The sequence below is a fragment of the Scyliorhinus torazame genome, chromosome 8 (assembly GCF_047496885.1).
Source record: "Scyliorhinus torazame isolate Kashiwa2021f chromosome 8, sScyTor2.1, whole genome shotgun sequence".
Lineage (NCBI taxonomy): Eukaryota > Metazoa > Chordata > Chondrichthyes > Carcharhiniformes > Scyliorhinidae > Scyliorhinus > Scyliorhinus torazame.
Window position 1 is genome coordinate 144500152 of NC_092714.1, and position 15120 is coordinate 144515271.

At 49.5% G+C, this 15120-nt stretch overlaps 1 protein-coding gene across 1 annotated transcript in view; it reads left to right on the forward strand.

Moving 5' to 3' along the window:
• The window catches only part of nufip1 (nuclear FMR1 interacting protein 1), a 70663-nt gene extending 61067 nt beyond the window's left edge, over positions 1-9596 (forward strand). Inside the window, exons 10-11 of the mRNA XM_072515533.1 lie at positions 6945-7421; positions 9063-9596. Coding sequence (XP_072371634.1) covers positions 6945-7421; positions 9063-9428 — 843 coding nt within the window. The 3' untranslated portion in view covers positions 9429-9596. The remainder of the gene's footprint in view (positions 1-6944; positions 7422-9062) is intronic.
• The last annotated feature ends 5524 nt before the right edge of the window (positions 9597-15120 follow it).

A 15120-nucleotide genomic window follows, 5' to 3' on the forward strand; every position in this document is an offset into this window, starting at 1 on the left:
ATGCAGAGTGGACAGGGCAAACCCTTAATTCATCTCATTGCTTGCTCCTAAAAACAATTCAATTTGAAGTCAATTCATGATCTCCTCTCCACAAGAGACACATACAAGATCCAAGCTGACAAGAAAAGGCATTGCACCTCATCTTGGGCTTGATCTTAGTCAAAAGGCCGAGAAGCATTTTCTTAGTCTTTGATAAACCACAAGTTTCATGTGAGCACCTCTTGCCTGAGGACATTTTTCCACTGTGCAATTCAAATTTTGTCTTTTATGAGCTTTAAACGGTGTCAAATTGGTAGGATAAAGCTATACCTGCTAGGATAGAATTGCTTGCAGCTGCCTCACGTTATTTGATTCTTATTTGAAACGGATAGTTGTGGGGGGTTTTGCAGAGTATATGTCTTCATGATCTGTGTAAAAACAGAGAAGGCCTCACTGAAGGTCACTTGAGACCTACCTACCGGATAGAGACATCTGGTACATGAATGTCGAATTAACGTTATGGGTTTCTGAATACTGGCAAGCTCTGATCTTTATTACATTAATGATCTGGGCGGGAATGTGGGCGGTATGATCAGTAAGTTCGTAGATGACACACAAATTGGTGGTGTCGTAAATAGAGGGGAGGAAAGCCTTAGATTTCAGGGCGAAATAGACGGGACGGTCAGATGGGAAGAACATTGGCAAATGGAATTTAACCCTAAAAAGAGTGAGGTGATAATATTTTGGAGAACTAACAAGGTGATGGAGTACACAATGAATGGTAGATCGCTCAGAAGTACAGACGACCAGAGGGATCTTGGGGTGCATGTCCACAGATCCCTGAAGACAGCAGGACATGTAAATAAGTTGGTTAAGAAGGGATATGGAAGAAGGAGGGCGAGCTTTAATCGGGCCAAGGCGGTGCTTCATAAAAAGAAGATAAAATTTAGAATGCTGCAACCGGCAAGACTGTGGGTCACATATCGAGGGAGGCACCACTACTTTGAGACGGCGGATGAAGCGTGGACTTTTATTGTGGAAGAAAAACTGGAATGAGCGGGTTATTAAAAAGAACGTTTGAACAAAGTGGTGGGGCGAATGTGGGGGGCAAAGAGGGGGGTTAAAAAGGGGGGAAAGAGGAGTTTTATGTACTAATCCTGCGATGTGGTAACTTTTCTCTCTCCCACAGGTGGTGATGGGGGGAGGTGGAGGAGATGGGGCGTTGGCCATTGGGGGCGGGGCCAAGGGAGAAGCGCGGGCTTGGTTCCCGCGCTATGATAATCATGGCGGGAATAGAGAAGCAGGAAGGAGGGGGCGTCGCACGGTGCGAGCCGAGGTCACGGGGGGAGCCGAGGTCGGCCAGAGTTTGCTGACTTCTGGGAGCAACATGGGGGGAGTAATTACGCTAGCGGGGGATCTAGCGGGGGGGGGGGGGTGGGAGGGGGGAATTACTGGGTTGCTGCTGCTGGGGAGAGGGGGGAGCTGGTATGGGAGAGGATGGGCGGAGGGGCACCGCCTGGGGGAGATACAGCTGCTTGGGAACCGGGTGAGGAGCTGGAAAAAGGTGATGGCTAATCGACAAGGGGGGGGGGGGGGGGGTGGTAGGAAGCCCCTCAACTCGGCTGATCACGTGGAACGTGAGAGGGCTGAACGGGCCGATAAAGAGGGCACGGGTACTCGCACACCTTAAGAAACTTAAGGCAGATGTGGTTATGTTACAGGAAACACACCTGAAACTGATAGACCAGGTTAGGCTACGCAAAGGATGGGTGGGGCAGGTGTTCCATTCGGGGCTAGATGCGAAAAACAGGGGGGTGGCTATATTAGTGGGGAAGCGGGTAATGTTCGAGGCAAAGACTATAGTGGCGGATAACGGGGGCAGATACGTGATGGTGAGTGGCAAACTACAGGGGGGAGACGGTGGTTTTGGTAAACGTATATGCCCCGAACTGGGATGATGCCAATTTTATGAGGCGGATGCTAGGACGCATTCCGGACCTAGAGATGGGAAAGCTGATAATGGGGGGAGATTTTAATACGGTGTTGGAACCAGGGCTGGATAGGTCGAAGTCCAGGACTGGGAGGAGGCCGGCAGCAGCCAAGGTACTTAAAGATTTTATGGAGCAGATGGGAGGTGTAGACCCGTGGAGATTTAGCAGACCTAGGCGTAAGGAGTTCTCGTTTTTCTCCTATGTCCATAAAGTTACTCGCGAATAGACTTTTTTGTGCTGGGTAGGGCATTGATCCCGAAGGTGAGGGGAACGGAGTATACGGCTATAGCCATTTCGGATCACGCTCCACACTGGGTGGACTTGGAGATAGGGGAGGAAACAGGAGGGCGCCCACCCTGGAGAATGGACATGGGACTAATGGCAGATGAGGGGGTGTGTCTAAGGGTGAAGGGGTGCATTGAAAAGTACTTGGAACTCAATGATAATGGGGAGGTCCAGGTGGGAGTGGTCTGGGAGGCGTTGAAGGCGGTGGTTAGAGGGGAGCTGATATCAATAAGGGCACATAAAGGGAAGCAGGAGAGTAAGGAACGGGAGCGGTTGCTGCAAGAACTTTTGAGGGTGGACAGACAATATGCGGAAGCACCGGAGGAGGGACTGTACAGGGAAAGGCAAAGGCTGCATGTGGAATTTGACTTGCTGACTACGGGCACTGCAGAGGCACAATGGAGGAAGGCACAGGGTGTACAGTACGAATATGGGGAGAAGGCGAGCAGGTTGCTGGCACACCAATTGAGGAAAAGGGGAGCAGCGAGGGAAATAGGGGGAGTGAGGGATGAGGAAGGAGAGATGGAGCGGGGAGCGGAGAGAGTGAATGGAGTGTTCAAGACATTTTATAAAAAATTATATGAAGCTCAACCCCCGGATGGGAGGGAGAGAATGATGGGCTTCTTGGATCGGCTGGAATTTCCCAAGGTGGAAGAGCAGGAAAGGGTGGGACTGGGAGCACAGATTGAGGTAGATGAAGTGGTGAAAGGAATTAGGAGCATGCAGGCGGGTAAGGCCCCGGGACCGGATGGATTCCCAGTCGAATTCTATAGAAAATATGTGGACTTGCTCGCCCCGGTACTGACGAGGACCTTTAATGAGGCAAAGGAAAGGGGACAACTGCCCCCGACTATGTCTGAAGCAACGATATCGCTTCTCTTAAAGAAGGAAAAGGACCCGCTACAATGCGGGTCCTATAGACCTACTTCCCTCCTAAATGTAGATGCCAAGATCCTGGCAAAGGTAATGGCAATGAGAATAGAGGAATGTGTCCCGGGGGTGGTCCACGAGGACCAAACTGGGTTTGTGAAGGGGAGACAGCTGAACACGAATATACGGAGGTTGTTAGGGGTAATGATGATGGCCCCACCAGAAGGAGAAACGGAGATAGTAGTGGCGATGGATGCCGAGAAAGCATTTGATAGAGTGGAGTGGGATTATTTGTGGGAGGTGTTGAGGAGATTTGGTTTTGGAGAGGGGTATGTTAGATGGGTGCAGCTGTTGTTTCGGGCCCCAATGGCGAGCGTGGTCACGAATGGACGGGGATCTGCATATTTTCGGCTCCATAGAGGGACAAGGCAGGGATGCCCTCTGTCCCCATTATTGTTTGCACTGGCGATTGAGCCCCTGGCGATAGCGTTGAGGGGTTCCAAGAAGTGGAGGGGAGTACTTAGGGGAGGAGAAGAACACCGGGTATCTTTGTATGCGGACGATTTGCTACTATACGTGGCGGACCCGGCGGAGGGGATGCCAGAAATAATGCGGATACTTGGGGAGTTTGGGGATTTTTCAGGGTATAAATTGAACATGGGGAAAAGTGAGTTGTTTGTGGTGCATCCAGGGGAGCAGAGTAGAGAAATAGAGGACCAACCGTTGAGGAAGGTAACAAGGGACTTTCGTTACCTGGGGATCCAGATAGCTAAGAATTGGGGCACATTGCATAGGTTAAATTTAACGCGGTTGGTGGAACAGATGGAGGAGGATTTCAAGAGATGGGATATGGTATCCCTGTCACTGGCAGGGAGGGTGCAGGCGGTTAAGATGGTGGTCCTCCCGAGATTCCTCTTTGTGTTTCAGTGCCTCCCGGTGGTGATCACAAAGGCTTTTTTTAAAAGGATTGAAAAGAGCATCATGGGTTTTGTGTGGGCCGGGAAGACCCCGAGAGTGAGGAAGGGATTCTTACAGCGTAGCAGGGATAGGGGGGTGCTGGCACTACCGAGCCTAAGTGAGTATTATTGGGCCGCTAATATTTCAATGGTGAGTAAGTGGATGGAAGAGGAGGAGGGAGCGGCGTGGAAGAGATTAGAGAGGGCGTCCTGTAGGGGGACTAGCTTACAGGCTATGGTGACAGCCCCATTGCCGTTCTCACCGAGGAACTACACCACAAGCCCGGTGGTGGTGGCTACACTGAAGATTTGGGGACAGTGGAGACGGCATAGGGGAAAGACTGGAGCCTTGGGGGGGGGTCCCCGATAAGAAACAATCATAGGTTTGCCCCGGGGGGAATGGATGGTGGATATGGAATGTGGCAAAGAGCAGGAATAACGCAACTGAAAGATCTGTTTGTGGATGGGAAGTTCGCGAGTCTGGGAGCGCTGACCGAAAAATATGGGTTGCCCCAAGGGAATGCATTCAGGTATATGCAACTGAGGGCTTTTGCGAGGCAACAGGTGAGGGAATTCCCGCAGCTCCCGACACAAGAGGTGCAGGACAGAGTGATCTCGAAGACATGGGTGGGGGATGGTAAGGTGTCAGATATATATAGGGAAATGAGGGACGAAGGGGAGACTATGGTAGATGAATTAAAAGGGAAAAGGGAAGAAGAGCTGGGGGAGGAGATCGAGGAAGGGCTGTGGGCAGATGCCCTAAGCAGGATAAACTCCTCGTCCTCGTGTGCCAGGCTAAGCCTGATTCAAAGAACAAACAAAGAACAAAGAAATGTACAGCACAGGAACAGGCCCTTCGGCCCTCCAAGCCCGCGCCGACCATACTGCCCGACTAAACTACAATCTTCTACACTTCCTGGGTCCGTATCCTTCTATTCCCATCCTATTCATATATTTGTCAAGATGCCCCTTAAATGTCCCTATCGTCCCTGCTTCCACTACCTCCTCCGGTAGCGAGTTCCAGGCACCCACTACCCTCTGCGTAAAAAACTTGCCTCGTACATCTACTCTAAACCTTGCCCCTCTCACCTTAAACCTATGCCCCCTAGTAATTGACCCCTCTACCCTGGGGAAAAGCCTCTGACTATCCACTCTGTCTATGCCCCTCATAATTTTGTAGACCTCTATCAGGTCGCCCCTCAACCTCCTTCGTTCCAGAGAGAACAAACCGAGTTTATTCAATCGCTCCTCATAGCTTATGCCCTCCATACCAGGCAACATTCTGGTAAATCTCTTCTGCACCCTCTCTAAAGCCTCCACATCCTTCTGGTAGTGTGGCGACCAGAATTGAACACTATACTCCAAGTGTGGCCTAACTAAGGTTCTATACAGCTGCAACATGACTTGCCAATTCTTATACTCAATGCCCCGTCCAATGAAGGCAAGCATGCCGTATGCCTTCTTGACTACCTTCTCCACCTGTGTTGCCCCTTTCAATGACCTGTGGACCTGTACTCCTAGATCTCTTTGACTTTCAATACTCTTGAGGGTTCTACCATTCACTGTATATTCCCTACCTGCATTAGCCCTTCCAAAATGCATTACCTCACATTTGTCCGGATTAAACTCCATCTTCCATCTCTCCGCCCAAGTCTCCAGACAATCTAAATCCTGCTGTATCCTCAGACAGTCCTCATCGCTATCCGCAATTCCACCAACCTTTGTGTCGTCTGCAAACTTACTAATCAGACCAGTTACATTTTCCTCCAAATCATTTATATATACTACAAACAGCAAAGGTCCCAGCACTGATCCCTGTGGAACACCACTGGTCACAGCCCTCCAATTAGAAAAGCATCCCTCCATTGCTACCCTCTGCCTTCTATGGCCTAGCCAGTTCTGAATCCACCTTGCCAGCTCACCCCTGATCCCGTGTGACTTCACCTTTTGTACTAGTCTACCATGAGGGACCTTGCTCACCCCTATGCTCACCCCTGATCCCGTGTGACTTCACCTTTTGTACTAGTCTACCATGAGGGACCTTGTCAAAGGCCTTACTGAAGTCCATGTAGACAACATCCACTGCCCTACCTGCATCAATCATCTTAGTGACCTCCTCGAAAAACTCTATTCAGTTTAAGGTATTACACAGGGCGCATATGACTGGAGCACGGCTCAGTAAATTTTTTGGGGTGGAGGATAGGTGTGCGAGGTGCTCGAGAAGCCCAGCGAATCATACCCATATGTTTTGGTCATGCCCGGCACTACAGGGGTTTTGGATGGGGGTGACAAAGGTGCTTTCAAAAGTAGTAGGAGTCCGGGTCGAACCAAGCTGGGGGTTGGCTATATTTGGGGTTGCACAAGAGCCGGGAGTGCAGGAGGCGAGAGAGGCCGATGTTTTGGCCTTTGCGTCCCTAGTAGCCTGGCGCAGGATATTGCTAATGTGGAAAGAAGCCAAGCCCCCGGGGGTGGAGACCTGGATAAATGACATGGCGGGGTTTATAAAGCTAGAGTGGATTAAGTTCGTCCTAAGGGGGTCGGCTCAAGGGTTCACCAGGCGGTGGCAACCGTTCGTCGAATACCTCGCAGAAAGATAGACTACAGATAATTATATATTGGACTGTTAAATTATATTTTGGGAGAGTGTTACTTGTGACAAGGCAGTTGCCAATTAGGGCTAGTTTTCATTTTTGTTATTTATTATTTATTCATTTTTTGTTTATAAAATAGGTCATTGTTATTTGTGTTGTTATAATACTGTGTAAAGGATGCACAATGTACTGTGTTGGTTGACCAAAAATTTTCAATAAAATATTTATTTAAAAAAAAAGAAGGGATATGGAATATTTGCCTTTATTAGCCAAGCATAGCATACAAAGCTACGGACCAAGTGCTGGAAAATGGGATTAGAATAGATAGGTGTTTGATAGCTGGCACGAGCACAATGGGCCGAAGGGCCTCTTTCTGTGCTCTAAAACTCTTAAGATCCTCACCTTCACAACACTGTAAAGTTTCCAGATTTAGAATTGTTACTGTTCTTCACACCATCAAATGGTGCAACATTAAAACTTGGAGCTTAATCTTTGCAATATTTCTGTTAGAAATCCCCCTACAGACCATTGCCAAAGCTGTGGAAGAAAACACAGTGTTATTGGGATCTGCCCCAAGAAGTTCAAATGAGCAGGAAATTAAAGGATGTTCAAGTGGAATTCCTAACTCAGCATCACATAACCAGTTCAGTCCCAGGGGTAGAAGAAAAGGTCACGGCAGAGGTCATGACGCACGAGGAAGGAGAACTTTCCAACAGTCATTAATACGTCGGCCAACCCTGCTTGAAATGGTGAGAACCTTTCTCTGTCCGTTTTCTGATATGTCATGGTTACGTTTAAAGTAAATCTTGCATGTTCTTCATTTTATAGAAGTGTTCAAAGCAAATCACAGGACTAAAATATTAAAGGGTCACATTAATTGAGTATAAAAGTGCTGTAAAAGCATTGTCATGTAATTCGCTATTTTGCAGATTTTTTTCCATATCCCTTTATTCTTTCCCTCTGATTCTGCTGATGTTTCTCCCCTCCCTTAATCTAGAGACCAGTTGGGCAGTCACTTTACTGCTGCCCCTCCTGAGGTCAGTTAGCTCAGTACAGACTGAGCTCAAAGTTCTTGATCTGTTATCTCCATACCATCCATCGAGCTGCTGGTTTATTACCAACTTTAAACATCCCGAAGGAAGTCCCTTTGTTTTAGCTGTTTAAGGATGGTCAGTAAGCTGGAAGAAGCATTGGCTAAAGGAGGCCCACTGAGTGTAAGAGATGCCCAGTCTGAACTCTCCAATTGTGGTAAAGTTAAACCATTTGGTGCTGTTGCTGATAGGAGCAGGCAGTTCTCCTGGTAATGGAGTGTGTTCAGACACGTGCATCAATCTGTTGCTCGGAAACTCTACCATCTTTAACCATCACCCACCGACTACCCTTGGCTGTGGCGAGTTTTCGAGATTGTTTCATCTTCATTGAGGCCTGTATTCAAAAATGAAAACAAGTGAACTTGTACCATATCTGAGGGTGAAATATTGGATTGGAGAGGGTGGATTAATAGGATATAAATTTTGATACATTTTTGATATTGGGTGGGACAGTTGGAGCTAATATTGACAGAAAACATTAATTCTTAAACCTTCAAAAGATTCCTTATGGTGGCACAATGGGTTAAAACTGAGTCCGTTGTCAGTGGGGATTGGTTTTGCATCCACCTGAGTGATATATGCATGCCATGTTCCCAAGTCAAATAAGCTTTGACAATCTCAACTCAATGGGTATTAGCCAAATTAAAGGGACAGTCCCTTGAAAGGAAACTGTCTTTTATTTTAAAAAAAAGCGAATCACAATTGAGACTTAAAACATCAAACCAATAAGGCACCTCCCCAGCCCCTGTGGTGCCCAACGAGCACAGAACGTCTCAAGTGTGCCTGTGGACACCTCATGCTCCTTCTCCAGGGACACCCGGCTGCGAATGTAGCCGCAGTAGAGGGGTAGGTAGACAGTCCAGAGCGGTCTATAACTAGGGGCAGTTACCTACAATTTACCAGCTGACTTGGTCTGCAACAAAGATGGCGAACTGGAACAATTCATACCAATGCAGCGTGGAGTATGCTTTAATGTATGCGAAGGGGGCAGCATTCTGCATTGCTTCACAGTGATTGATGATGGGTGCCAAAATTGGTGGTCTGTTCCCTTCGCCAACATTGACACCTTTCGCAATGACCAGAATCATCCTTGACTAGTGGTGGGAGGGAAACAAAATGATTTGAAATAACACACATTGGAGTGTCAGAAAGCAATTTCAAGGGGAAGCACCAGGCACCAGAGGGCTTTAGCAAACCGGAGATTTATAATTTGTCTATAACGCTTTCGTATGTTTCATTTTTAAAATGAGGCATTTTTGGGGAAGTAGTGTTACCATTCTTTGCAATCTTTTGTTGCAGTTGCTGGCCCGTGACATACGGCACGAAAGGAATGTAATCATGCAGTGCGTTCGGTACATCATAGAAAACAAGCTTCTGGGCCTTGAACAAAATGGAGTGAGGGTGACCCCTGTCTTGAGAACTACTTCACGTAAAGGGGCAGTTGATGCACACATAAAAGCTGCAGAATGCGGTGAGACGCACAGACTTGAACTCGAGGTACACGCTGCTGAAAAGCCTAAAGCTGAAGGGATTGGTGGAGAAGCCACAATATCCCCAGCAAACATACAATTGGTATCGGCAGAGGAGCCTCGAGCAGTATGGGTTACATTGCCTGCTGTGGATGATGACATTTGGGAATTACCACAAGCTACATGCAAAGAATGATGACTGAGCTGAACGTGGACGTTTTACACAGCTATGGGAAGAAGATCCCTGGCAGAAACAAGATGAGCTTGTACAAATCTCTGTAGACTTTGTGTTTCCTTTGATATTTTAAGGAATGGGAGAGAATACAATGGATTTATTTCTAATAAATGAAACCGGTTAATTTTTTGCTATCGACAGATGTCAAAATGTCTATTTGCCAAGTTCTAAATGTACACGGGATATTTGATATAGGTAAGGAGTTGGAATTTGTAAGTCATTCATGTTGACTGCAATCTCTCACTTTTACATTAATTGTTAATTTTATGAAAGTGTGAAGTTCAACATCTCCTGGCCTCTAAATGATAGCACTCTTCACTATTGCTGTGAGTAGCTGCACACAATGATGTCTTGAGTAAAATAACTAAGATCAGACACCCACCATCCCCAAAAAGTGGTTTGTCTATTAAGAGTTGCGAAGAGGTTGGGAAGCCCAGTTAGAATTATATCCCAGTTAAGGTAAGGGTAGAGACCCTTCACCCCATGTAAATGCATTCAGACAACTTCTTCTTAGCCTCCAGCCCCTCTGCCAACTCCCACACACCCTCGCGCCTGATTTAACATCATTTAAAGAAGATGGGGAGAAAGTGTGAACGCTGCCAGAAATTGGTTCTAAACATTAAAAGCTGTTTTACCCTACAGCTGAAACACCTTCTTACCAACTGGTGTGGGACAAGTGTACAAACCGCCTCTCAGCATGTCCATCAGCATCTGTGGAGATGGATGAATGGTTACTGAACTGAAACCTTCTGTCTCTCTCTCCCCATAGATGCTGCCAGACCTGCTGAGAATTTCCGTTTTTTTTCTGGTTTTGACCACCGTTGGCATTTTTCTACTGTTTCTTTTTGCCCACCTTCTGTGGTCTGTCTCCCAGTTTGATGGTCCAGAGGATAGGTAGCCCAGCACCTCACGCCACCTGACATTTCCACATTTGAACTGTTTCTCCCCTCTCTGGTCAAAGCCTGCGACCTTCAAACTCTGCGGGAGCAGGTTTGATGTAAAACCGTGGGGAGCGAAGCAATGCATAACATTGTGGGGAGTCAAGTGTATGCGAGTGATTTATCCAAAAATGGAAATTGGTTCTAATAATCTCACTGTGCTTTCCAGCAGTTCAGGGATTGTTAAAGACACCACCTGTGTGCTTGGACTCCGGATGTAGAACGGAACCAAGTGCAGCAGCATTATAAAATGTGAGAGGGGAGCATGTGCGATTTTTGCTAAAGATAGACACTAACCAGTCGCCTATGTGACTACATGCTGAAAGACCCAGGGAGCTGCAAGTGAAAAAGCACAACCAGTTGATTTTTGGATAGACTATGAACTTTAAGTAGTGATGATTAGGATCGGTGTCCGATGAAGATTGGAGAGATCATGCGGAGCAGCTGTTGAGACTTGAATGGAATATCCATATTTTCTATTTAAATCATGTTCATGCAAGAAAAGCCAGTGGGGGGGGGGGGGGGGGGGGGGGGTGGATCTTGCCCAATTAACAGTGGCCTTAAAGGAGAATTCCCCAGGACGTTTCCGGTGTGTATTTTTAACATCGGGTTAGTTCCAATGCATAACACCTGCCTTAATTTGTCCAGCATATTTTAATCTTGGGACCCAGCTCTCAGAAGGTCACTGTGACTCGTAATGTGCAATTCTTCAAAAATATTCCAAATGTCAATTGTAATGCTGAATTCTCCTGCAACTCTTGCCTCCAGCATGGAAATTATATGCACTGACAACTGTTGTAACTAAAGATATGCTCATCGTTAAATATCTAAAGGGACAAATCATTTGGTGCAATATTAATAGAGACTGGGGGTAAGAACGGGAGACCACACAGTAGGATAATGACAAAATTCAAGCCCAATGAGGATGTTTTCTTTTTTTTAAAAATATTTTTTTCAAATTTTTTACATATTTACAGAAATAAGAAAAAACAAAGAACACATAAATAAACATCTTATAGCTATGTCACGTATTCGCCCAATGTACAAGCCCCCCATTAAACGATAATAAACACAGTAGTAAACACAAAGTCCGTCCCCGTGCCCCCCCCCCCCCCGGGTTGCTGCTGCTGACCACCACCACAACGCTCCGCTAGAAAGTCTAGGAACGGTTGCACAGATCATCTCAAGGCAAATTCTTCCCTCTCCAATTGAATGAACCCTGCCATGTCGCTGATCTAGGCTTCCACGCTTGGGGGCCTCACATCCTTCCACTGTAGCAGAATCCTCCGCCGGGCTACCAGGGACGCAAAGGCCAGAATACCGGCCTCTTTCGCCTCCTGCACTCCCGGCTCGTCCGATACCCCAAATAGTGCGAGCCCCCAACTCGGCTTAACCCGGGTGTTCACCACCTTAGACACCGTCCTCACAATGCCCCTCCAGAACCCATCCAGCGCTGGGCGCGCCCAGAGCATGTGGGCATGATTTTCTGGGCTCCCCGAGCACCTCCCACACCTGTCCTCCACTCCACAAAACCGACTCAGCCTTGCCCCAGTCATGTGTGCCCTGTGCAGAGCCTTAAATTGTATCAGGCTAAGCCTGGCACAAGAGGAAGAAGAATTAACCCTACCCAGGGCGTTCGCCCACATACCCTCGTCTATCTCCTCCCCCAACTCCTCCCATTTACCTTTCAGCTCCTCCACGAGGCCACCTCCTCCACCTGCATCTCCTGGTAGATCGCCGAGACTTTGCCTTCTCCAACCCACCCCCCCGAGAGCACCCTATCCTGGATCCTAGTGCTGGCAGCAGCAGAAATTCACTCACCTGCCGTCTTGCAAACGCCCTTACCTGCATGCACCTGAAGGCATTTCCAGGAGGGAGCCTGAATTTTTCCTCCAACGCCGCAAGGCTCGCAAACGTCCCATCTATAAAAAGGTCCCCCATCCTTCTAACTCCTGCCCTGTGCCAGCTCAGGAACCCTCCATCCATTCTCCCCGGGACAAACCGATGGTTTTCTCGGATCGGGGACCACACCGAAGCCTCTGCCTCCCCCCTGTGGCGTCTCCAATGCCCCCAAATTTTGAGGGTCGCCGCCACCACTGGACCCGTGTACCTTGTCGGCGGGAGCAGCAGCGGTGCTGTCACCAGCGCTCCCTGACTCGTGCCCACACAGAACGCCATCTCCAGCCTCTTCCACGCCGCCCCCTCCCCCTCCATTATCCACTTGCATATCATCGCCACATTGGCAGCCCATTAGTACCCACACAGATTAGGCAACGCTAGCCCTCTGTCCCTGCTCCGTTCCAGAAACACCTTTCTCACCCTCGGGGTCTTTTCCGCCCATACAAACCCTATGATGCTCCTGCTGACCCGCTTAAAAAAGGCCTTAGGGATCAGGATGGGCAGGCACTGGAATATAAAAAGGAATCTCGGGAGCACCGTCATCTTCACCGACTGTACCCTACCCGCCAGGGAGAGTGGCAGCATATCCCACCTTTTAAACTCCTCCATCTGCTCCACCTGGATCCCTAGGTACCAAAAACTCCTTTCCGCCCTCTTCAGTGGAAGCTCGTCTATCTCCCTTCCCTGGTCCTCTGGGTGTACCACGAAGAGCTCGCTCTTCCCCATGTTGAGCTTGTACCTGGAAAAGTCTCCAAACTCCCTGAGGATCCGCATCACCTCCGGCATCCCCCCCACCGGGTCCGCCACATACAGTAGCAGGTCGGCTGTTTACAGCGATACCCGGTGTTCCAACCCCCCCGCACCAGCCCTCTCCAGTTCCTGGACTCCCTCAAAGCCATCGCCAAAGGTTCAATTGCCAATGCAAATAGGGGGCACCCCTGCCTCGTCCCCCGGTACAGCCAAAAGTATTCCGACCTCCGATTTGTGGCCACACTCGCCACCGGGGCTTCGTACAGTAACCTAACCCAACTAACGAACCCCTCCCCGAACCCAAACCTCCTCAACACTTCCCAGAGGTATTCCCATTCCACCCTATCGAAGGCCTTCTCCACGTCCATCGCTGCCACTATCTCCGCTTCCCCCTCCACTGCAGGCATCATGATTACATTTAGGAGCCTCCGCACATTGGTATTCAGCTGCCTTCCCTCGTGAATCACTCCCGGAACACAATCCTCAATTCTGGTAGCCAACACTTTCGCTAACAGCTTCGCGTCCACGTTGAGGAGCGCGATTGGCCTATACGACCCACACTGTAAAGGGTCCTTGTCCCACTTCAAGATCAGCGAGATCAGCGCCCTGGACATCGCCGGGGGTAGGACCCCCCTCCTCCCTCGCCTCATTGAATGTCCTCACTAGTAGTGGGCCCAACAGGTCCATATACTTCCTGTAAAATTCCACCGGGAACCCATCTGGCCCCGGTGCCTTCCCCGCCTGCATACTCCCCAGCCCCTTAGTCAGCTCCTCCAGCCCTGCCGGTGCCCCAAGCCCCGCCACCTGCCTCTCCTCTACCCTCGGGAACCCCAGCCGGTCCAGAAAACGATGCATGCCCCTCTCCTCCGTCGGGGCTCAGACCTATACAGCCCTCATAGAAGTCTCTAAATACCCCATTTATTCCCACCGCACTCCGCACCGTGTTCCCCCCTTTATCCCTAACTTCCCCCAATCTCCCTCGCCGCCTCCGAAGCTGGTGTGCCAACATCCGGCTTGCCTTCTCCCCGTATTCATACACCGCCCCTTGCGCCTTCCTCCACTGCACCTCCGCCTTCTTGGTAGTCAACAGGTCGAATTCGGCCTGGAGGCTTCGTCGCTCCTTGAGTAGTCCCTCCTCGGGGATCTCTGCATACCTCCTATCTACCCTTAAAATATCCCCCACCAACCTCTCCCTCTCTCCTCTCCTTCCCCTTCTTGTGGGCCCTAGTGGAGATTAGCTCTCCCCTAATCACCGCCTTCAGCGCCTCCCAGACCACCCCTACCTGCACCTCCCCATCATCCTTCACCTCTAGGTATCTTTTAATGCACCCCTGGATCCGCCCGTTCACCACCTCATCCGCCAGCAAACCCACCTCCATGCGCCACAGCGGGCGCTGGTCCCTCTCCTCCCCTAGCTCGAGCTCCACCCAGTGCAGGGCATGGTCTGAGATGGCTATGGCCGAATACTCCGTGTCCTCCACCCTCGGGATCACCGCCCTGCTCAAAACGAAGAAGTCAGTCCGGGAGTAGGCTTTATGGACGTGGGAAAAGAAAGAGAATTCCCTGGCCCCCGGCCTAACAAACCTCCATGGGTCCACTCCTCCCATCTGGTCCATAAACCCCCTCAACACCTTGGCCGCCGCCGTCCTCTTACCTGTCCTGGATCTAGAGAGGTCCAATGCTGGATCCAATACCATATTAAAGTTCCCCCCCCCACCCCCATTATCAAGCTCCCTGCCTCCAGGTCCGGAATCCGGCCCAACATGCGCCGCATAAATCCGGCATTGTCCCAATTCGGGGCATATACATTCACCAAGACCACCCGCACCCCCTGCAGCTTACCGCTCACCATCACGTATCTACCTCCATTGTCTGCCACGATGCTCAGCGCCTCAAACAACACCCGCTTCCCCACCAAAATCGCCACCTCTCGATTCTTTGCATCCAACCCCGAGTGGGAAACCTGCCCTACCCACCCCTTTCTCAGCCTAACCTGGTCTGCCACCCTCAAATGCGTCTCCTGGAGCATGACCACATCTGCCTTCAGTCCCTTCAGGTGCGCGAAC